A 23,160-nucleotide genomic window follows, 5' to 3' on the forward strand; every position below is an offset into this window, starting at 1 on the left:
GTTTGAACTGATTACATTTGGGAGCATACAGTAGCTGCGATGGGGAAGGGTTTTGAAAGGGTACAAAAGGTTCTTCAAAGAAAAGCCATCCCAGAGGAACCATTTATTCATGTTCTTAAAAAACATTTCTTTCTTACTTTTTATAGTCTAAATAAAAATTTCCACTACAAAGAACCTTTTGTGAAAAAGAAAAGGTTCTTCGTAGGTTAAAGATTCTGAAATATACAGCCAAAAATGGTTCTTCTGTTGTCTCATGTAGTTTACCTTAATTTTTAAGAGTGGAGATACTGAAAGTATGAGTGGAATTAAGCAGGAATCTTGCGGTCTGATATTGCAAGAATATCTGTGTCAGTTGTGATTCTTTATAATGCATAATCAGTAAAATAAAAAAGTGTAGCTTTTACTAGAATTGGCTATTGGCTGTTTTAAAAGTTTTGCATGTGGAAGAGATGTGTCCAAGAATCATATAATTCTGGCTCAGAGCCTTTTCATTTAAACAGTACTGAAGAGCAGAGAGTGCAAGCATTTCCTTTTATTTTTCATTGAATTAAACCCTAATGTCCAAAAACGGACCGGAAAACATAAAAAACATTACTGTTTGCCGTGCAAATCGTATTGTGAGTAAGCATGCTTAGGTTAACTTTCTTTTGATATTATGCTTACATTGACTTTTGATAGTATGCATGTCTGCTTTGTAAATCTTTTGTGAGTATGAATGCTTAGGTGAACTGTCTTTTGATAGTATGGATGCTCGGTTAACTGTCTTTTTATAGTATGCATGTCTGTGCAAATCTTTTGGGAGTATGCTTGCTTAGGTTAACTAACTGCAGAGTGCTACAGTTCTGAAATATGCAGACACACTTTACCTTACCACAACAATTGTTAACTGCTAGCGGCCCCAAGTAGATTAAATACAATTGTTCGGGTGCCAGACAATGCAAGATTTGTAAAGACAAAATATTTATAGATTTTAGTTTTTTGGTTTCCGGATGAAACTACAAAAAAGCCATCGATAACCAATGCACCAGCCATCTCTCAAGAATAGATTTGTTGTTTCAGTTCAAAAATTTTATTTTAGAAAATGCATGAAAATATCAGTGAGAGAACAAATAAACATCCAAAATTACAATGTTCATTTTCAAACAGCATTTATGTGATTTTTTTTGAAAACGCAATGAATATACAATAATTTGCCGCTTGTTCAATTTAATTCTTCAAATAAATTTCAACATACCGGTAATTCAAACTCAACTCAAAAAGACCAACGAAAAATGAAAGAGTAATATATCCTCAAGTTTACATGTAAAGTAAACACAAAAATCTAATTTTCTCTTATAGCCCATAAATATCCACACAACAAAAGAAAAAGAAAAGAATCTCACCAGCATTAATCAAAATTTGATTGAACTGCTTTGTTAAAAGAAAACACCACTGTTTTTCAATATTTTACTATGTTCTTACCTCAACTTAGACAAATTAATACATACCTATCTTTTTTCAGTGCGCCGTGAATGTGTTAGCATTTAGCCAACCCCATTCCTTAGGATCCAAACAGGGATGAATTTAGAAGCCACCAAACACTTCCATGTTTTCCCTATTTAAAGACTGTTACATGAGTAGTTACACGAGTAAGAATGGTGGCACAAAATAAAATGTGGCGACTTTTTAAGCAAATAAAAAATGAGAAATATATTGTATGGCGGAAAAGCACTTATTTTGCAGCACTTTTTATTTTATATATCACATTTTATTTTGTGCCACCATACTTGTTTGTTTAACTACTCATGTAACAGTCTTTAAAAAGGGAAAACATGGAAGTGTTCTAATTTCATCCCTGTTTGGATCCTAAGGAATGAATGGGGCTAGACAAAATGCTAACACATTAACAAAGCACTGTACAAAGTGTACGCATTGAAAAAAGATAGGTAATAGATATTAATTTGTCTAAGTTGAGGTAAGAACATGTGGTGTTTTCCTTTAAATTATTACGATTGTAGTGTTATGTTCATTTTAAACAACACAAGCTGCCATTTTTCCTGGCAGAATGTTTATAAATTTTATTCTCATTCTGACCTTAATCGCCCACCCACATACTAGCAATGTTTTGACTATCACTTATTTAGATTTTAAAATGTGCCTGTGGCAAGGTGTTGCTGGGGTCTGGCATGATCACATTTAGTATGTCTAATTAAATTTGTTGTGTAAGTATACTGTGTGAGGTGCCACCTGCCAGACGACAAGACGTGGAAACAAAGTGGCACTAAATCCAAGTCTGGCTTCATAAAAGATTGAGCAAGCTCTTAACATTTTGGCATCGATCCATGAACAGAAAAATGAAAAATGCTTCCTCTTTCTCCAGTCAGCTGGAGAACAGACCAGTGAGGCTTTTCAGAAAATATCACAGCGTTGTGATCTTCATCATAGCATCAGTCATGCTGAGATTGTTTGTTTTGCTCCTTATAATAGTTTTTTCCTTATGTTATCAAACCAGACTTTCTTCATAACCTTATCTTATTTAGTTATACATTAATTGGGTTTTGCAGCTAACACTGCCCCACCAGAGGCCGATAAATATTTTATGCCGTTGTCGGTAATGCCGCTCCATGTCTCTGCATCTCCACAGTCATTCATTTGTATTCTCTCTGCTTTGGCTAATGGTACAAATATTTACAAATGGGTTGATTTGTAAGCATCTCGTGTTTGGGCTTTTGCTAAAAGTCAAGCATTTTGACAAAACAGGATATTGAGATAACATAACTCTAGAAGCTGTAGAAATTATGCAAGGTCAGTAGGATGGGAGGCATGTTCGCTTCTCCTTTAGAGATTTATCTGATCTAAAATGTTAAGGATCACTTGTCCAAAGACAACATTGGAAACCTCACAGACAGAACAAAACCATCTAAACCAACTATAAACACCAAGCTTGTGTTGCTTTCCCTGTGTTCTTGTGCTTCTTTCTTCTACTTTCCTTGCTTTTATATTATATTACATAATGCAATTATCCAGGCTAATAATTATTAGGCTTTGAAGTGGATTTTAATCTTGCTGTTTAACAAGAATACATTAATCTGTGGGGAGCAGCTGTTGACATGCTGCTGTAATGGTGTGAATTGGTGGCAATGAGGAGATGAAGGTATGACTACTTCTACAGCGAATCTACGCCGTAATTGTTTGAGTTGTTGACCCTCTCATATATGGACTGGAGGTCCTCAGTATCCTCATCAATATGTCTAGACCACTGAAAACCTCTCTTTTTTATACTCGCTTGATGCAAAACTAAATGAGCCCAAAGATGAGAGGATGCTAGACCTTCAGTTTAAATGAAATTTGAAGAGGTTTGGAATCAGAGGTAAATTTTTATCATCTTTAATTAAAGGATCGTTTTAGCACAGTTAAATTGGTAAAATTTTTATCTACAGAAACAGTGATAATAAAAAATTATCCTTTAGTTATTACTGGGATGTTGCCTTTTTAAAAAGTTGCACCTACAGATTTCATAATAGTACCTCAGAGGTAGATTTTGGTACCAAAGTATGCATAATAAAACTTCAAAGGTAAATATTAGTCCTTTGTAAATTGTCCTGCCCCAGTAATAACTATGGGAGCTTTATTTTTTTCTGACAGTGTGTGATTAAATACTAAATGAATATTATGCACTATACTGAAGGATACAACACAATGCATTGTGCAAAACAGTATAGGTAGATGATTTTTCTGCTGTGATGCTAGGGTCTTCTTAATGGTTGCCAGAATGTTTCTGTTGGATTACTACTATATGATATTCTGGGTGGGTTCTGAGGCATTGCTACAGCAGGTGGGTACTTACTGGTCTTAGTCAAAAAGGCCCAATCTCAAGTTTCTACGATATTCAAAAGCTGTGTCCGAAATCGCTCCCTTGTTCACTCATTCATTATTCCCTATATAGCAAATGTCAATTGAGTCTACTATATGGGCAAAAAGCAAATGAAAATGAGTGAGCGATTTCGGACACTGATGTAAACACCATGCGTCAGAGAGCTGTCGCATAGATTCGTCATAAACCCTTACACCTGTGTGGCTTTATTGATTGTACCGTGAAACGGTAAAGTCTACTTTCTTACTGTTTGTCACATTTGTCATGTTTTTTGTATTAGTTGATATTAAATAGAACAAAACAACTTTATTTACAGTTGTTTAATAAAAATGTGTATTATATTTTAAATAAAAGATATCGCAGTTTATTTTTAAAGCATAGAAAATAACTGACAAGAAGAACTAACAAAAGCGTATAAACATACATGTTTGGTGTTTACTGTCAGTATCCTTTAGCTGATTCCAGTTACGCGTTCATCCCCCGTTGCATCATGGGAATATGAGTGAGCGAGTGTACATCAAATGTACCCTCAAAATCAGAGTGCATTGTTGGTAAAAAGTAATGAACGAATGTAGGGAATGAAGTTGTTTCGTACAACACTACAAAATGGCCGACATCCAATATATTGCAGTATACAGTGGATAGGGAGCGGTTTTGGACACAGCTTTAGAGTCTTGAGATATGTCTTTCATGGCTATATATATGGAGCAAGCAGGGTGTTGTAATTGCATCTATAATGTAAGAATTATTGGTAATAAACTGATTGTGGAAATTTGCTGTTTTTTTCCTTAAAATGTATTGCAAGTATGCCAATAAATTTACTGTATGTGGCAGCTATTGAAAGTTAACCAACATCAACAATACATAACATAGAATTTACCACAGAAATACACTTTATAAGCAAAACATTTTACAGAAATATTTAATAAAATAGTAAATATGTCCTTTGGACACTTTCTGGTTTTTTTACCAGTTGTTATGCTCCACCTGGGTAAATCTTAAGATTTTATAGATTCACTTACTAAGTTCAACAATTTTTAAAACATGTGACATGGCTAAATGTATTCACAATTCTTATTGAAGCCACTGGTATGTATCTGCAGTACAAAGCCATCCACGTCATTCAAGACCACCTTTTCATGCAACATGTCCTTCTGTAGATATTGAAAATATTTGATTCCTTTACCAGCCCTTTCAGAGGGCTCCTGGCAAACCTCATCCCTATTCTCTGAATTGCATTTCCCTTCAAGCATTCCCTTAACAAAATGCCATCTCGATTAAACTTCAGCTGTGCTGGATGTAAAACTGACTGATGGCTTGGCGTCCATCCCATCTGTGTTGCCTAATTAAGGTCTGTTCCCCTGTGAGACCAGTCAGGCTCACCTGGCTATGTGGCGGACGTTTGTCAGCCACATTTATCGGTCACCACTGGTGCTGTCCGACACGAACACAGCCGAACACAGCTGTTTGTATATAGCGAAGGGGGCCTGAATCCAATCTGCCGTATAATAGCTTTTCCTATGCTGTTTATAGCTGTTTCATTTAGACCCACCTGCAGACCACAAAGACACAGCCAATGGCATTCAAGGATGAAAATAGAGCTACAAAATGGCCTAGGTAGTCGCCTCACAAGAACTATTGTAAAGTGGGTCATGCTTTTAATTCAGCACAGTAAACATGTTATTGCTCCCTAAGGTGCTTTAGCTGTGATTTAGGTCAAAGCTTTCATAACAAGTACAAGACGTTCACATGTGAAAATCCATTTTGTACTTAGTATTTGTATTTATAAATTAGGTTGGATTATGATTCCCTTTTATGATCCCATTTGCAGTTTTGATAGTACAGTAACAACAACATGTTTTTCCATTTAACCAACTATAAGGTGTTTTTTAGTAATAAAGTTCAACCAGGTGTCCTTGCAGACTAACCACATTACAACTATTGACTAGTTGCGTGTGATTTAGGCTACTACAAAGGTGCAAACAAAATACACAGGCAAAATACACAGGCAAAATAATGACATAGGCACATTTCCATAATGTCCATTGCAATCTACTAAAAGCAGCGTAAATTAGTACAGGGTCGCAAATAAGAGACCTCGGCAGGACATCGCAAAGAAAATGCGGACTGCGGAGTGTGAAATTCCAGAAGAACCTGAGGACGAAAGATGAAGGGTAAAAGAAGTTCCCTTTCAATACGGTTCACTTCGCATTGCGTCAGTTAGCTGACGCTATGGGGGAAACTCCTGTTTACTCCGTGACTGAAGCCTATTGGTTAACGTCTGTACAAAGTACAGACCAATGACGTTTGAACCCGCGCGCGGGAGGAACGCGTCCCTATATAAGCGCGGTTCAATCGTCAGCAGCTCATTATTTTCTCCTTCAGCGCGAACCTCTCGCTGCTCCGAAGAAAAGAAGAAGCCTTACCTCGCCGTTGACAAAAGCCCTGCAGCGGAGTCCAGGCCTAGCGTCTTCCCCTGCCGTTTTCCGGCTGAGAACCGAAGATAGCAGAGTCCAGGCCTAGCGTCTTCCCCTGCCGCTTTCCGGCCGAGAACCGAAGATAGCCTTCGCTTGCCGTGGTACGAGCCCTGTGCAGCGGACACGCCTGACGAGGTCTCCCCTGCGGCCGCCCGGTAAGATCAATATTTTTAATATAAAGCTATAAGCTAAAAGAGCAGGCGCTGTTGTAATAGCGTCCAGCACAGCGGCTCGGTGTATGAGGTGTGGCTTATGCATCTGCTTTGCAAACTAAGCAATCAGTCGTGCCGATGGTCGCATACTTTTCCGTGAGCAGACGTCGTGATCAATGAACGTGTGATATTACGTACGTGTGAAGATACGTACGTCCGGGTCAATTTTTTTATTATAATTATATGTTAAAAGCTGTTACACTTTTAATGACAAATAAGTTAAAATAATCAGTTGAGAAATATCTTACCCAAAGGCACATTTATTTAATAGTATAGCAACACATGGCATAAACAGTACAATCTTACAGATTCTCTTCACGTATTAAGTCACATGATGTAAATGAAAAAATGCCTTGCATAAAATCAGTGTATGGCCTCTGTTATGTGTTGTCTATAAAGTATTTTTTGTCCAATTTCTTTACATAATCCATTGTTTGGCACTGACAAAACAAGGTGGATCACAGCGCCACCTTGTGGCTATTCAAAGTCAATTTATTTATGTAGCACCATTAAACACAACAATGTTCACCAATGTGCTGTTCGGCTTACACAATAAAATTAATATAAAAATAAAAACAGTAAAAAGAATAATTGAAACCATACATCATCATCATTTAAAAACAATAAGATATCTAGATTTAAAGTGTATTTACCAAATAGAGGAAAAACTTCATACCTGAAAGACATCAAAGATGTACTTACTCATTGAAGAACAGCAGGGTCCTTGCACCTCGGTGCTTGGCCCCTATTAACTTGGTTCAATGATTCAGGGGAAATATCATTTTGTTTATAGCTTTTGTGGTTTAAGGGTCATAAACAGACATACAAATACTTTAAAGTAGGCCTACCAAATCTTACCCAAACATTTTACAGTAGACCTACACAACAGAAATTTGATTACTGTACTATACGTTAAACTCACTTTGCACTCCTTTTAAATCATGATTGTCATACTTATTTGTACACATTTTTACTGTATTTTACAAAACAAAAAGGCACAGTCAATGTTCCCCAAATATGTTCCTGAAGGCACACCAAACACTACATATTTTCCAGCACTTCTAACCTCATCCCAATCAACTCATCACATCTTCAGAATAATATTAAATACATTTACACAATATTAAATAATATTAAATACGAAACAACCTTTTTTCTTTTTAGGTTTCTTCTGTTTTAGACCTACCTATTTCACTACCACCTTAACCATCTTCCACTTTATATAGAAATATTGTATATATCCAGCTTGGGGTAGATTACATAAGAATTGTAATCAGTTACTGATTACAAACTACATGCCAAAATTTGTAGTCAGTAACCTAATCTGTTAGATTACACATTTTTGTGTTATGTAATATGAGTACTTTTTGATTACATCTACATTTGACCTATGTATATTTGATATCACATATTTAAGTAAGATAGTATTGTACTATTTTGACACAGCACAAAGAGCAAGAAAATATATGCCAATTTTAAACAAGACATGTTTGTAAGTGCATTTGACATGTATGCAAAAATAAACAAACATTATATCAGCCATAAAATATGTATTTAGATCAGATTTCACCACAGTTAACACCACGTTGCAAGCACATTTTGTTAGAAAACATCAATGATGGGAATGACTCAATGAAACTTTACAATGCTTTATATACAGTATGTGAAGATTAATAGAATACACATATATTTTAAAATGTAATGTAATTTAAATACAAGTTCTTGATTTTTGGGATCTGATTACATGAACTACCCTCTATATATATACATATACTGCTCAAAAAATTAAGAAAATCATCACAGCTTTACACCAAGTCAGATAACCTTCAGGAATATCAATCAACCCCGGTACGGAAGCACAAGTGATTGTAAAACTTTATACATATTTTGGTGCAAATACAATTGAAAACAGATAAATTGGACAGGCAACAGCAAGAGTGGTTTAGGGAGGACCATTCTCAGAGGGTCTCACGACCTCTACGTGCTATGAAACATCGAGATTAAATCTTCAGATCTATTGTCAGATGTTATGCTGGTGCAGTGCAGAGACCTCCTGATACATGATGCACAACCTCATTTGGCCAGAGTCTGTAGGCAGTTTCTAGACGATGAAGGCATTGATGCCATTGACTGGCCTTCACATTCTCCAGACCCCAATCCAACTGAGAACCTCTGGGATCTCATGTATCTGAAGCCATCAAGTAGCACCATATAGACAGGAGCTCACTTATGGGCTGATCCAGGTCTAGGAGGAGATACACCATGTGCCATCAGGACTAATTCTGTAATTCCTGTCCTAAATGTGTTTATGATTTTGGCTTTCACTGACTATTGTCACACTATTTTGTTTTCACAACATTAGGCAACATATTAAAGTGAAGAGTTTATCTATAGTCTATATAAACAAACAAACAAACAAACAAACAAACAAACAAACAAACAAACAAACACATTTTTCATTATTTGCTAGTGTCTACTAGTGGTTTTACAGCCCTCAAAAGTGAATGAAAACTAAACCTTTTAAATAGTAGGCCTACATAGTTTGATATTCATTCTTAATGCATGAATGTTTTATTAAGCACTTGTTTCTTTGCATCTTTTCAAACTTGGTTTTATATCTCGAATTAAGAACTCAATAAGTAAAGATGATGATGGTATTTAATATCCGGACGTTCAACCGCACGTACGTTATCCGGACGTTCAACCGCACGTACGTTATCCGGACGCAAAGTAAAAAATTATCAATTTCAATACGTCCGCCCGCGACGCCCGCGCCAAATTTAGCGCAGCTCCGACACGTGACCGTGACGTCTGACGTCTCATACCTTACGTCTGACGCCTGAATAGTATGGGATTTTGGCCAGACGGCAGGCGAGCGTATACACGTTTGTTCGCTTGTCTGTTTGCTTAGTGAGTTCCAAAACTTGCACAAATCACACCTCATACTCGGTGAGCCTCTCTGCTATGAATTTCCTCCGAGCGCGTTACCGGTCTGGCACCTCCCACGCCGGGACCGCGCTTATGCTTTGGTTGTCTTATCCATGTTTCGTGCTCCCCCTGCTGTTCCTCTCTCGCCGGGATGAACACACGGCGAGCCATGAGACTAGATGGATGCATAGACAAGCACACACGGACTAACCCCCCCTGTGTTCTGTCACACCGCAACCGTTCATGCTTACAGAGTCCCTTCGCTCCTCTCAAATTCAGTGGCGAGATCTCTGGCACATATATTAATCCCCCGAGTGCATCGGGTGATACCGTCACGACGCATGGCTGTTCTGTCTGTGTTGCTGCTCCCCTCTGCCGTTCCTCTCTTGTTGAGATGAACAAGCGGGGAACCGTAGACCTGGATAGATGCATACGACAAGCAAACACGGGCGGTCTGCCCCTGTCTCTGTCATAGCACAGCCACTCGTGCTCCACGCTCGCGGAGTCCCTCGCTCCTTTCCCCACAGTGGTGAGGTCTCTTAACGGCTTAGCTAGCACGCGGTATTACGGCTCGCTGCCTCTAAATGCAGCTGTCCAGTGTTCAACGATTACAGAGCTTCATGCCCCTCCCCTCTGGAGCGGCGCGATCTCATTCGTCTGCTCGATAGGGCCGATTCGCCGCTATTGGAGCACCAAGAACACTCATTATAAGAGAGCTTCATGCCCCTCCCCTCCTGGAGCGGCACGATCTCATTCGTCTGCTCGATAAGGCGGACACGCCTCTATTGGAGCGCTAAAACACTTATTATAGAGCTTTACTGGCCTGAGCCGATCTCACTTCAGATAGCTCATTTTTCGTCTGCCTGGTAATTTCTCTCTGGTTTAGACGGAATCAGAGGCAGAACGAATTTGTTTATAATATACTGAGGCCCGAATACCTCCCTTTATTCAGTCCCGTCCTATATCAGTGCGCTGAATATTGGTACATTCTTATATATATACCCGGTTTTTCTGCCCTTTTAATAAACGGCAAAACCGCGGGCCTCACGGCAGACTTCCTCTCTGCGATGGGTTCAGTCTGACATTAAACCACCTAGACATACTGCTCTGCTCCGTGAGCCGTTCGGTCACCGTCACTGAGGCTTGTGCACCTGAACGGCTGAGCTCTGGTCTCCGCAGCACAGCTGCATCAACAGAGAACGAAACTGTCTGGGAGAAAAGGGGTTATGTCGCGCCTCGGCTGGACTGCCCTGTAATGTTTTCTGTGTGCTGTTTATCCAAACATACTGTGTAATACTGTCGGCTATGCGACCTCACTATAGTGGCGAACGGTATTTAATTCCTCTAAAAAGAGTAATTTCCGTGCTTACTATACTGTGTATTGACACCCACGGTTGTACGGTGTCTCTAAACACTTTATCGCCTTACTGACAAGCAATCAGTAATACGCACACACGGTCCGCTGTCCATAATTCTATCGACGCTAGCCGAAAAGACCCCGGTTTGGCCATATACTGTGTATTGACACCCCACGACTGTACGGTGTCTCTAACACCTTTCTGCCAAATTCGCTCGCAGTCCACCTCAGTTTCTCCGCTACGATGCTGATGGCGCAAACGAGCACGGTCTTACGGCTGTTATTCTCTCTTCCTAGAGGAAGGACAGCCTCAGACTTTTGCATGGCTCCAAGCGTTTGAATCGCGCCCTCTCCGGACGGCCACTCAAAGGCTTACAGCCAAGCGGTTTATGACGTTTTTCGGCCATATAGCTGATTTATATTAGCGTATCCGAAGACGCTCACACCTCCGCTCCAATACTCGGAGATATTAAGGGTAATATCAACCTCAAGTGAGCTTGCTACCCGCCACAATAAGTTTCAAAGCTTAAAGCGCGCGCACAGTCAGACGCGCGCGGCATCTCGTTTAAGACGGGCACACGTACCCCTCTAACGAGCCTCAGAAAGCTGAATATCGTGGCATTCTGTTCATAAGTCCACTTCAGTTTGACTACGCAAAGGTCCCGCCCCGAGCTGACGGCCGGGAAGCTTGCTTAAGTTACACACGGCTGCATGAAGTGCTGTCATTACGAGCTAGCCCAGCATTTGCTGTGGGTTGAACACGCTTTACGACGGCAATCAGCCTTCGGCGCGTGGAACGCCGTTTGTCTCATATAAATCACCTTGTACTGTGAATACGGTACATTATGAGGATGATTTAGCACTGCAGCACTCTCGACCGTGTTATTGTGATAATGCGGTCGGGCAATCTACGGTGGTTTCATTATTTACCGAACCAGACTGAGATCTCGCCCCCTGAACAAGCTGACGAGTCATCTCCTTTATAAACTCATTGCATCGCTTTATAAGCTATGTTCAATCAGAGTGATACGCATCTCATGCTTAAACTACCAATATTAACCCATTACGATGGGCGTGCGGAGATGGCATCCGTGGGACACGACCTACATTACGTGCCTTATGACACATTGACACAAGCTGCTAGGACCCCTTTCACGAGGCGTCCTTATGCAAAGTCTGATCCATTCTGTCTAGTGACATTTGAAAGTCAAAACCCCCCGCGAATCGCCGGGGGAACACTTTTCTCCTCACTACAGAGGCACGGCGGCTCTCTCCCCTACCTATATCTATGTGGCCGTGATAACAGCGAACCACGCTTTTACGACCGACCATTCATTTAATTCACAAGCCTGTCATCTCTCAGATGCGGACGGCGGCGGTAACAGCGAACCATGCTTTTACGGCTGGCCATTCACTTTATTCATAAGCCTGTCATTTCTCAGATGCGGACGGTGCCCGAGGCACAGCGCTCTGGAACTGTCCAAGGTCCTGTATGACACATACGTCTGACGTACATCAGACGATCAGCTGTTCATCTGCGTCACAGATCACTCACTAGAGCACCTGTCAATACAGGCTATTTATGGATCGTTGACGTTATCACCTCCCGTGACAATTATGCTCACTTGTCTTAGAGCATGGGCATGGTCTTAGAGGTTTCTCATATGACAATTGTGACACGGCCGGCTGGTCCCCGCCGTCCACGTTGTCAGTTTACAGCTTCGACATCCCTGCTTCGCGCACTACTGAGGTTTGTTGCATTAAAGGTGCGCCCATTAGCTCACCTGTATGCACGATATGGGTTTTAATTATATGCGTCCACCGTGCGCTTAGAGAAGCTCACATGTACACGCTATAACATTTTGGTATACAATAAGATGCGCTTGGGAAAGCTCACCTGTATACACAGCTGTGTTATGCTTTGTGACACATACTGTTGTTCATCTGTGTACGTTCACGGTGCGTTGGGTGCCCACCGTTACGTTCATCAATCATATCTGTACACATTCACGGCGCGTTGTGTGCACTGATTTATCTATACGCATTCACGGTGCACTGAAGAGTTCACCCGTGTGCGCACAATTTATTATCAGAACACATGACGGCGCGCTCGAGAATCTTGCCGGCCTGTGCATTATAACACTCTGATTCATCTATATGCATTCACGATGTATTCAAGTGTTCACCTGTGCCCGTGCAATTTATAGTCAATACACATTTACGGCGCGCTTGGAAAGCTCACCGATCTGTGCACTATAATACTACCTATATGCATCCCGATGCGCTCGAGGGTGCACCGGGGTTCACACTATTGTGGTATCTGTATAATCCCACGCTACGAACCGTTCTGCCGCATATTATAGTCAGATCGGCCGTTCGTGAGCTTCGCAGATCACTCACTACGTATGTCTGTTGCTAACAGTGGTTATTTAGATGGATCGTTGAAACCATCGCACTGGCTCACGCCCCTCTATGAGCTATGTCCTATATAGAGCCCACTCTGTGCGAGTTTGGCTTCTTCATGAACTTGGTCTACAGGGGTATCTATATCTATATTTAATATCTGCTACGCGGCCGGCTGGTCTTCGCCGTCTACGTTGTCAGATTGTACAGCTTAGACGTCCCTGCCCTACGAGCGCAGGTTCTCTCGGCTCAATCATGCACGCTCATGCGTTTTATGTGTACACCACGGTGCGCTCAGCGAGCTCACCAACGTGACTCTGAATTTACTTATCTCGCACAGCCGCGGCGCGTACCTCGCCGTCTTGTGCTATGTTATGTGCCCCCGGTGCGTTTAAAACCCCACCGTGTGCGCGTCAACAATTTATATGGTGCTTACACATTTGCTTTTAAAGCTGTGAATATGCCGGGTATAGGGCCACACGCAGTGTCTCTCCGGTAAGGCACTTCAGTACGTTGTGTATGCACGGCGTGATGGGATTACGTTCCCCCATAGCGTCAGCTAACTGACGCAATGCGAAGTGAACCGTATTGAAAGGGAACGCTTAGGTTACTCACGTAACCCCGGTTCCCTGAAATAACGGGAACGAAGCATTGCGTCTCTTGCCGTGCTACAAACGTCTACGCAGCGAGTGTTATTCGGCTGCGCGCTTCAGTCGAATAATAATGAGCTGCTGACGATTGAACCGCGCTTATATAGGGACGCGTTCCTCCCGCGCGCGGGTTCAAACGTCATTGGTCTGTACTTTGTACAGACGTTAACCAATAGGCTTCAGTCACGGAGTAAACAGGAGCTTCCCCCATAGCGTCAGCTAACTGACGCAATGCTTCGTTCCCGTTATTTCAGGGAACCGGGGTTACGTGAGTAACCTAAGCGTTTTGAAACACCTGATTTGGCTTCTCCTCGCTACTTCTCCTTTTCTTTTCTCCAGCAAATTAAACATAGCATGGCTTGGCAAACTATATTTAAAAAAAAAATTATGTTCCTCTGGAAAAATGTAATACTCTCCTCCCATTAATGTTGCTTCTAAAAGGAAAACTTCTACAAATGCATATGCAATAAGGTCGCAAAAATAACACCTTTTCAGAGCTAAATATCTACTGCGTGTCATAAGTAAATCGTTATTTAACGCCAAAATGATGGTTTGTGCAAGCTTTTAGTAAATCTGGTCCTTAAAGGGGTCATATGATGAATCTTTTTAATTTGTAAAATAAGTCTTTGGCGTTCCCAGAGTTCGTAAAGTTTTATCTCAAAACACCCTACAGATAATGAATTATAGCATGTCAAAATTGCCATTTTGTAGGCCTGAGCAAAAATGTGCCGTTTTGGGGTGTGTCTTTTAAAATGCAAATGAGCTGATAAAATGCAAACACTGATCGCAATGATAGTGGTTTGTTGAAATAAACATACTTCATCAGTCAGTGATTTTTACTTTAATGTTTAAAATTAATTAACTAATTTATTAATATAACTATTTATTTGTCTTTAAAACACAACTTTGGTTTAGTTTCGATGAAGGTACTTGTAGTTGTACTTGAGCCTTACTGACAGGGCTGTGAGGATAGGTCTAAAAAGGTTGGGAACCACTGACTTACAGGATGTCAGTCAGCAGAACCAGAGTGTAGTTGGAAATGCATCAATTTTTTAGACGAAGCCTTTGTGTACATCCAGCCTTGTACTTCCCCGTGTTTAGAAAGTAGTCCTTTTGTAAAATGTGCAGCACATTTGAGCTGTACTGTTCTGAAACAGTGTTGTGAATAAAACCTAACCCCTGGTTTCTTAATGTTTACTCAATCGGAAGGCCAAACAAAGTCCTTTCGCAGGGGAAAACACAGCGTCTACTCGACATGGCGGCAGCAACAATACTATCTTTGCATGTACATTAGGGTGGTGTTATTCAAATGTTCAAACCATTATGACGTTTAACTGCATGGGCGTGTTGAACGAGCCATATAAGGTAGGCATGGATGAGGCTTCACTTAAAAAAAAAGATCTCTTTGGATTGTAAAGATTGTACAAATTTTTATGTGCACATACATCATTTAACACTCTAAAAACAAAGAAAAACATTAAATCGGGTCATATGACTCCTTTAAAGCATCTTTACAGGGGCGTCAGTTTGTGTTGAAAAGTGGTGGGGACAAAAGATCAGATGAAAAAACATATTACAGCAGGACAGGAAAAATATTGAAATCCTCAACAATGTCGACTGCACATGTAACTCCCTGCAACACCAGCTCAACCGAAAAGTGCCAAAGCACGTAGAAAACAGCAGCATGTTAAGTCAATGATTTTAATGAAATTCATAACATATGTAAAAGAAATCACACTATAAGCACACAACGAAAAAGAAAAAAAAATCTTTTCATGTCTTGATTTCAGTAAAATTTCGAAAAATTCTTAAATTAAGATGCTTTTTCTTGATGGGCAAAATTACCTAAGAAAATAAGTATAGTTCTTAGACCAAAAATATCAATTTAAATGATTTTGTGCATAAAACAAGCAAAAAAAAAAAAAAAAAAAATCTGCCAATGGGGTAAGCTAAAAAATCGTGAAAATTTTTCTTAAAAACTAAATTCAAGAAAAATTCAAGAAAAAATAGCTTACCCATTGACAGATTTTTTGCTTGTTTTATGCACAAAATCACTTAAATTAGATATTTTTGGTCTAAAAACCAGATTTTTGCTCATCAAGAAAAAGCATCTTAATTTATGAATTTTTAGATATTTTTACTGAAAACAAGACAAAAATAATATGAATTTTTTTTCTTGAAAATCTGACTTTCTTAGTATTTTTGTCTTGTTTTCAGTAGAAATATCTAAAAATTCTTGAATCAAGATTTATTTTCTTGATGAGCAAGATGACGTAAGAAAACAAGTCCAGTTTTTAGACAAAATCTATACAATTTAAGTGAATTTGTGCTAAATACTAGCAAAAATATCTGCCAATGGGGTGAGAAAATTGTGCTTAAATTAAGTGTTTTTAGATTTTTATTCTCATCCCATTCCCATTGGCTGATTTTTTTGCTTGTTTTAACCACAATTTCACTTAAATTGTGTATTTTTTGTTTAAAAACTAGACTTATTTTCTTAGGTTATTTTGCTAATCAAAAAAAGCATCTTGATTTAAGAATTTTTAGATATTTCTACTAAAAACAAGACATAAATACTAAGTAAGAAAGTTATTTTTGCAGTGTAAGTCGCACAGGTATTTTTAGAACATTTTAACTAAATGCTTTCAAAAAGTGGTGGGGACAAAATCAGCCATTTCAAAAAGTGGTGGGGACATGTCCCCAGCGTCCCCAGTGTAAATGACACCTATGCATCTTTATAATTTGATCATGTTTTTAGTACTGGTAACTGTTAACTCTCTAGCAGCATGTCAGTATTGCGTTTTTATGAACATTTTTTGTGCATTTTCTGTGTACTCTTGTTACTGGTGATTGCACCACATGGAGTAATGAAGTGTCCACTTATGTAGAAGAATAGAGGGCTATTAGAGAAGCGTAGGATAGAGGGATAGAGCAGTGGGTGTAGTGGAGGAGAAAGCAATGTAATGGTGCAGAGGGTGAAGGAGTGCAGTAGAAGAATGCCAGTGGTTTTCCTTTTCTGAGTAAATGGTCTTTGAGTTCCCATAGATTATAAATCACCCCCCACTCTTACTAGATTCAAGATCAAGTCTCTCTCTCTTTCACTGTATCTCTCTCTCCCTCTCTCTCTCTCTCTCTCTCTCTCTCTCTCTCTCTCTCTCTCTCTCTCTCACTCCTTCCTCTTATTCTCTACTCCAGTGAGTTATGATGCATCCTAAATGCTGACTCTACAGGATGAAGAGCATTTTTACAAAGAGGAGGAAATCGACATATTGATCACTAATCTTTCTTTATTATTTCCCCTTTGATGAGGATCACAAAGGGAGAAATGACTGGAAACGTCTTGAACGTAAGGTTTTATCAAGACAGCTGGATATGCATTTTGTAGGACTTGTGTAAATGTCTTAAAGGCACCGTTAACAGAGAAAATTCTGTAATACGCACCATCGTGCTATTTGACTTTTCCATTTGACCTTTTTATAATACACAAAAGGGGGATTTTGACCGGTTTCCACACAGTTATAATAAATGGCAGCTATAAAAGCACCTTAACAGTAGTCCACATAACTCACACACTGTATTCCAAGATGGTTTGTGTGGGGAAAAGGCCAAAATTGAAACTTAAAGAACACTGAAAATATCATTCACTGCAACTTTAAATCTCACTCGAACTGATACGTGAGTTAGAACTACAACAGCCAATGGCATTTGACATCAGACATAGTATTTTTCACGTCTAGCGCCCCTAGAGGCCACAAGCGCTGCAGCACTGTCGCAAAGGAAGAGAAGACAACTCTTTAGGTCACAACGTGTGCCTTCCAGCATGTAATGTGTCATATAATACAATTTCATGGGTTGTATTTTCATCAAATGCCAAAAAAATCGCATAGCTCACATTTATAAGCCAGTTGTAATGGTGGTTGCTTGGTTAAAGTTTATATTTAAAAAATATTGCCCTAAAGGGGAATCAAACCCGGATCGCCTGTGTCATAGGTCCATGATGCCACTGCAGCACCACATGTCACGTGATATAAGTCTATCTCTAAACTCTCCAAGTAGCCTCCAGTAAAATTCAAGTAAAAAAAGAGTGTTCGGGCGCCAGACTGCACTTACTGTATATATGCAAGCATTATTACTTACTAGTACAAAAGCATGTGAGCCAAGTCAGCATCGGTAAGAAACCCCACCTCTTTATTTAGTTCACGCCAGCGAGCGAACGCTGGCCCAATATTGATCCTTGTCCTTCATTTTATGTCCAAATTTGAGGAAGTGGAGGAAGTGACTCGGGTTACTACCGAAACCCCAAGTTTAAAAGTATGAGTAAAAGCGATACAGACCCCATCAGGCTATGGTAGACATGTCATTCAACCTATTTTAAGTGGATGCACCATCACAAGGGTCTTGAAAATATATTATGAAGGTTGAAAAACTACAAAGTGTCGCTTTAAGCTCTTAAGTGTTATGCATACATGTTAGCATAGTAAAGCAATGGAGATATACTGTACACAGTGATTTCAGTCCATCTGTGCTAAGCAGCTCATGGGACAGTTTTACATGAGTTATGTTCATTGCATTGATTTTTGGGCACATTACAAATATGCTGCTTCGTCTGTAGGTATAATGAGAACAGATTGGGCTTTTTTTCTATGGCAGGATCATTTCCAGTGAATGCAATATCTGTGCTCATTATCTCTTTCTCTACATTTTCTGCCTCTTTCTTCTTCTGTAATCCTGTTACATAGCAAATTTGCCAATGAGACTTAGCTAATATTGAAAACTTTGTCTCTATCTTCAATAGTTTACAACTGTAACGACTTTTAAGGTCAAATAATATTGAAACTTTTTTATACAGATCATGATTTTGATTTGCTGAAAGTATGATTTCTCTAACAATGCAACTACTGGCATAATTGAAATGCCCTCAGCTCGTTCAACCAGGGTCTATGTGTGCGTGGCTTTGCGCCTTCATTATTATGTTTCATTGAGTTTTATTTGATGTCTACTTACGTCTCTCTCTTTATCTCTTTGTAGGTAGGGGATCAGATTCTGAATGTCAATGGTTGTAGCTTCCGGAGCATTCCTCATGATGAAGCTGTGCAGATCTTGAAGAATTCCTGCCACATGCTGATGACCATAAAGGACGTGGGTCGGCTGCCTCATGCACGTACCGTGGTGGACGAGACCAAGTGGATCCCCAGCGCACAGATCGCTGAGAGCTCAGCCAATAGTAACACTCAGAGGTGACTATCTTATAATCATCCCTGTCTATTAAAGGTGCCAAAGAATGCATTGAAATAATATGTTAAATTGTTATCTGATATCTACCTAGAAGGTATGTGGCTTTATTCAATCATTTTCCAGCTCCCCTAGAGTTAAACATTTGATTTTTACTGTTTTGGAATCCATTCAGCTGATTTCCAGGTCTGGCGGTACCACTTTTAGCATAGCTTAGCATAATCCATTGAATCCGATTAGACCATTAGCATCGCGTTTAAAAATTACCAAAGTGTTTCAATATTTTTCTTATATAAAACTTGACTCTTCTGTAGTTACATTGTGTACTAAGACCGATGAAAAATTAAAAGTTGTGAATGTCTAGGCCGATATGGCTAGGAACTATACCCTTATTCGGGCGTAATAATCAAGGACTTTGCTGCCGTATATGGCTGCAGCTGGCACAATGATTTTACGCAGCACCCGAAAATAGTACTCTGCTATTGAAAGTTACCAAGGGGACTATTTTCATGCACTGCATAATTTCATTGCGCCTGCTGCATCCATGTTACGGCAAAAAAGTCTTTGATTATTACGCCAGGATGAGAGTATAGTTCCTAGCAATAACAGAATAGAAAATTGCAAATTTTTTGTCGGTCTTAGTACACGATGCTCTTATTATTTATTTATGCTTAGGTAAATAAAGTTTTACATTATACAGCAACTTTAAATGATAGGATAAAGTATTGTAAAAACTTAAAGTATCAGGATGATCTCAGATTTTTCTCTTAATACCTGAAAAGACAAATTTGACAGGGGTTGATGTGAACAAAACGTGTGAGATTGTTGAGATCTGTTTTCAAACTCTGTGGAGGATATGTGAATGTATTTTCTCAGAATTGTCCTCTGATTTAACCTCATCGCTATGTAGGTGGAATCACTTAGATAGTAAAGATATCCCCATTGTAATTTTTCATTCCTCTGGGCTGGAACCTTCATTTTCTTAGGGTTTCACTCTAATGATTTCTGCTGGCTTGGTAGCAATCTTATGAGGTAAAATAATGATAAAATGTGTGCTGCATGCTGAAAACTATTTCTGCTTAGTTCAATAGGTTCAGTAGGTTATTCGAAAATAACAATAATAATAAATTGAACTAAAATAATTTAATGATCTGCTGCCTAATCAGATTCAGGCAATTATGTGGAAATGAAGCCAGTTTATTTCATCATTGTAATAGTCATACTGTTTCAGCACTCTTCTGAACTTTAACATGGTCATAATAAAAATATTCTTGTTTCAGTGAGTCCAGTGGGTTTTGAAAGAGGTCTCTAAGCAGTGAGAAGATTTTAAAGCTAGATGTAGAGGCTATTGTTGGATGACTCGCCACAGGCAATGATGGTTGAAATGTATGTAGTATGGTAGTAGTATGATGGAAACACTTTGATTCACAACAGTGATATTTTTTTTCTCAATGGCCCAGATAAAGGCAGGTGGATCTCTAGAGGTTGTTCTCATTTCTAAAGGGCTCCCATGTATATCCAACAAGGTGCCTTTTAAGTCCAGGTGTCATTAGTCTTGTCAGAAGTAGAACCTCTATACTCAGGAGACATATGCACAAAAGTGGATTTTATATTTGAATATTTATTTTTTATGAGAAGATCTGTATTTTTACGTTGTATGATTATTGTAGGTAAAAAGTTTCTAACTAAAAGTAAAGAAATCAACCATTCATACCGTATGTCTAAATTTGTTCTGTCCAACCGAAATGTATCTTTTAAACATAACCTCGTATCATCATCTATCCAAACAGATGTCAACCCAAACTTTTCACAAAGTAATTATTTTTTTTATATTAAAGGACTGAGTTTGGGTTCCCCTGATGTAAGGCAAATTTAATTTTGAATAATGTACGATATAGTTTTCTTAATTATTTCAACAAAATCTCTCTTTCTTCTCACAGCTGTCTATCTGTTGATGTTGGAGAAAGTTCAGGAAAGGTAAGGTATACAAAATTTATGCATTTGCATTTAAACACCTGGAGGAAATAAAAAAACATTATGAACTGAAGAATATTCATGACGTTGTTATAAAACTATTTGACAGAGTACTAACACTTAATGACATTTTAAGGACAAATTATATTTGTACCACTGTAGTTGAGGTCAAGAAAAATATTCCTGACTGTGTTATAAACTATTTGACAGAGTATTAACACTTAATGACATTTTAATGACAAATTCAAAAAAGTGGTCAGTTATGTTGTCTTAGTAATTTCAAGTTGTCATGACAAGTTATGATGTATTGGTTAATATCAAGTTGTCATAACAAAGACATTTCAAACAATGTCATCTTTGTAATAAAAATAACATAATTGAATAAATGACACTTAATGACAGTTGTCTTAAATGTGCATAAAATCTCCTTCATGTTCGTGACACATGTCATTTCATGATTATGAAGGTGTCATATCAGTCTTATGAACACCCCTTTAAGTAAAGTGTTACCAAAAATTGTTTACTCAACTCGACTACTCTGTAGGTTCAACTTAAATGTTTTGTTGACATACAGTAACTAAATAATTGACTCAACTGTTTATTTTAAGTAAGCTGGACTTAAGTTTAAGATTAAGTTGACATATTAATAGAGAAGTAAGGTGAACTTACTTTTTTAACTTGTCTGTACTCAAATTCAAGTTTTGAATTTTTTCACTCAATTTATTGTTACTTACTTTCCTAACTTTCATTAGCAAGTTCTACCAAATAAAGACATATAATTGTTTAAGTCAGGTGAACGTACTTTTTTATGTTGTTGAATGCACACATTTTTTTTAAACGTGTGCCAGCCCTTACAGAAAAGTCATGTGAAATGTGTGTTTTTGGAACATATTGTGTAACACACACGTGAATCACATGCAATTGATCACATTTGAATTCAGTGGATCACATTTGGCGACATGTTGTTCATATGTGATCACATATGTAAAAAAAAATTGTCACCACATTATGCATGTGATAACAACTTGTAAAAACATGTGAAATGTATGTGTTTTTTCTGTAAGGGAGTTTAAGTTTCAGTAGGGCCCTTGAATATTGCAATTAATATGCTTTAGTACGTCAAACCTAATGCTTCTTGGGTGCTTTTACTTAGAATAGAAACCATAATGTCCTTCTGAGTTACTCAGCTTAGTGTGATATTGATGTCAGATGTCACGTCGCTTTGCAGTCTGCCAGAAGATCAAAGCAATCAAATTCTTTATGCGTGTACAGTAAATCGACCCAATGTCACTATCTCAGAGCAAACACACTGTAATAGCAAAACGTGTGTGTGTATTTTCATCTTTACTTGTGTGTTCTGCATACCGTTCAGGGTGCATTTCACAGTCTTTTGTCTTTGGAGATTTTATCTGTTGGTTGTTAAAGGGCTGTCTTTGAACTGCAGTAAGACTGTGATCTCCTAACTCTCGCACTCCATTAGCGAAAGAGAAAGCCAGCTTTGAACATGATGATATCAAACTGCTCTAATTGTTGAAAGAGTCTGTGTCATCTACTGAAAACTAGGAGAAAGACCTGTGTCCGGCTGGGCAAATAAAAGCCCTTACTTGGTTTAAGTGGCCTACCCAGAGTTGTAGAGCACATGTGATGTTTTTGCGCATGGTTGGAGTTGTTTTATCCAGGGCAAGTAAATTAAATGTAAAATTTGATTTCCTTTATATCAAGTATGTGACCCGTCATGGAAGCCAGTGTCACAAGTCGGCAGCACAAGTTTCGAGAAAATGAGAAACAAAGTTTTTTTTCAAAATCTGTGATTTTCGTTTTATTGCAGATTCTGTTAGTTGAGATCACAAAGAAGCCTCTCCATGTTGAGATAGCAGTTTTTGTACATTTTGTGGTGTGCAGCGGGGTGCGTCATTGTCTGTGTGTATATTTACATACTGTATAAGCTTGTGTTTTCGCCTCCGCCCCCAAAGGGAACAGCGTGACTAGTAAATAAGGATATTTCGCCCAAAACGCCCAAGATGTTTTAACGTTAGATTTAGTCCGAGAGCTTTGTGTCTCCTCCATTGAAAAT

The 23,160-nt window shown here is 38.9% G+C and overlaps 1 protein-coding gene across 2 annotated transcripts in view; it reads left to right on the forward strand.

The window, feature by feature from the left end:
- Positions 1 to 23,160, forward strand: part of whrnb (whirlin b) — an 87,849-nt gene that overhangs the window by 24,043 nt on the left and 40,646 nt on the right. For both annotated transcript variants that reach the window (XM_065250249.2, XM_065250250.1), the window contains exons 4-5: positions 18,909 to 19,117; positions 21,053 to 21,089. In XM_065250249.2, the coding sequence (XP_065106321.1) occupies positions 18,909 to 19,117; positions 21,053 to 21,089 (246 nt within the window). The remainder of the gene's footprint in view (positions 1 to 18,908; positions 19,118 to 21,052; positions 21,090 to 23,160) is intronic.

This window comes from Paramisgurnus dabryanus, chromosome 5, assembly GCF_030506205.2.
Source record: "Paramisgurnus dabryanus chromosome 5, PD_genome_1.1, whole genome shotgun sequence".
Lineage (NCBI taxonomy): Eukaryota > Metazoa > Chordata > Actinopteri > Cypriniformes > Cobitidae > Paramisgurnus > Paramisgurnus dabryanus.